The sequence below is a fragment of the Trypanosoma rangeli genome, assembly GCF_003719475.1.
Source record: "Trypanosoma rangeli strain AM80 chromosome Unknown Tra_15.4_contig_00263, whole genome shotgun sequence".
In the NCBI taxonomy this organism is placed as follows: Eukaryota; Euglenozoa; class Kinetoplastea; order Trypanosomatida; family Trypanosomatidae; genus Trypanosoma; species Trypanosoma rangeli.
Genome location: NW_021706005.1, coordinates 18,296 through 19,216, shown reverse-complemented (window position 1 = coordinate 19,216; position 921 = coordinate 18,296). Strand labels below are relative to the sequence as shown.

At 65.4% G+C, this 921-nt stretch overlaps 2 protein-coding genes across 2 annotated transcripts in view; both read right to left on the bottom strand.

Moving 5' to 3' along the window:
• Positions 1-79, bottom strand: part of TraAM80_06862 (antigenic protein) — a gene marked incomplete at both ends in the record, with an annotated part of 930 nt that extends 851 nt beyond the window's left edge. Inside the window, one exon of the mRNA XM_029383685.1 lies at positions 1-79. This exon is cut by the window's left edge and continues 851 nt beyond it. Coding sequence (XP_029236510.1) covers positions 1-79 — 79 coding nt within the window.
• A 254-nt stretch (positions 80-333) lies between these two features.
• On the bottom strand, positions 334-774 carry TraAM80_06861 (antigenic protein; the record flags this gene model as incomplete). The annotated part of the gene is made up of 1 exon (XM_029383684.1): positions 334-774. The coding sequence occupies one exon, from the start codon at positions 772-774 to the stop codon at positions 334-336; it is 441 nt and encodes a 146-aa protein (XP_029236509.1).
• Between the last annotated feature and the right edge of the window lie 147 nt (positions 775-921).

Below are 921 nucleotides of genomic sequence, written 5' to 3'. Positions count from 1 at the left end.
CCTCATTTTGCCGCTGCAGGGCACCACGCTCCTCGTGCCCCACGCAACGCCTCCTCCTGCTGCGACTGCAAATCCTCATTTCGCCGCTGCAGGGCACCACGCTCCTGCGCCCCACGCAACGCCTCCTCCTGCTGCGACTGCAAGTCCTAATTTGCCGCTGCAGGGCGCCACGCTCTTGCGCCCAAAGGCGCACCTCCTCCTGCTGCGACTGCAAATCCTCCTCCTCTCGGCACAACTTGTTGAACTCGGCGCGCAGCGAATCATTTGCACGCTGCTGCTGCTCCACTTCCAACGCCACCGACACCTCTGGCGCACGTCCCTCATACTCTCCTTTCACCGCAAGTACGATAGCGCGTGTCTTCTGTTCACAAGCTCCTCACGCGTCCGTGCCGCACTGATCTCACCTTCGGCTGCACGCAGTTTCTGCGCAAGCGCGTCGGCCCTCGCCCTAGATGCTTCGCAGGTGTCCTTCAGCCGCTTCTCGGAGCGACGCAACTCATCAACCTCCCTCTGCCTGTCCTTTCCGCAGCGGCGGGCAACCTCCAACGCCTCCGCAGCACGCCGCGCCTCACCCAACTGCGACTGCAACTCCTCATTGTGCAGCCGCAAGGCCTCGCGCTCCTGCGCTCCACGCCGCGCCTCCCTCAGCTGCGCCCGCAAATCATCATTGCGCCGCTGCAGCGCATCGACACTCCACTGTAAGCGGTGTCCTCCACTCGGTGTTGACTGGGGCCTCTTCATCCGCCGCCGCGGCCCATCCCGCCCCCGCTGCATACCTGCCGCCTCGTGCTCGCAGGGGGCCTCACCCAGCACCGGCGTTCGCGCTGCCGGTGGCAGTTCCTTCACTCCAAGGCACGCCTCCTCCAGCTGCGACTGCAACTCCTCATTTTGCCGCTGCAGGGCACCACGCTCCTGCGCCCC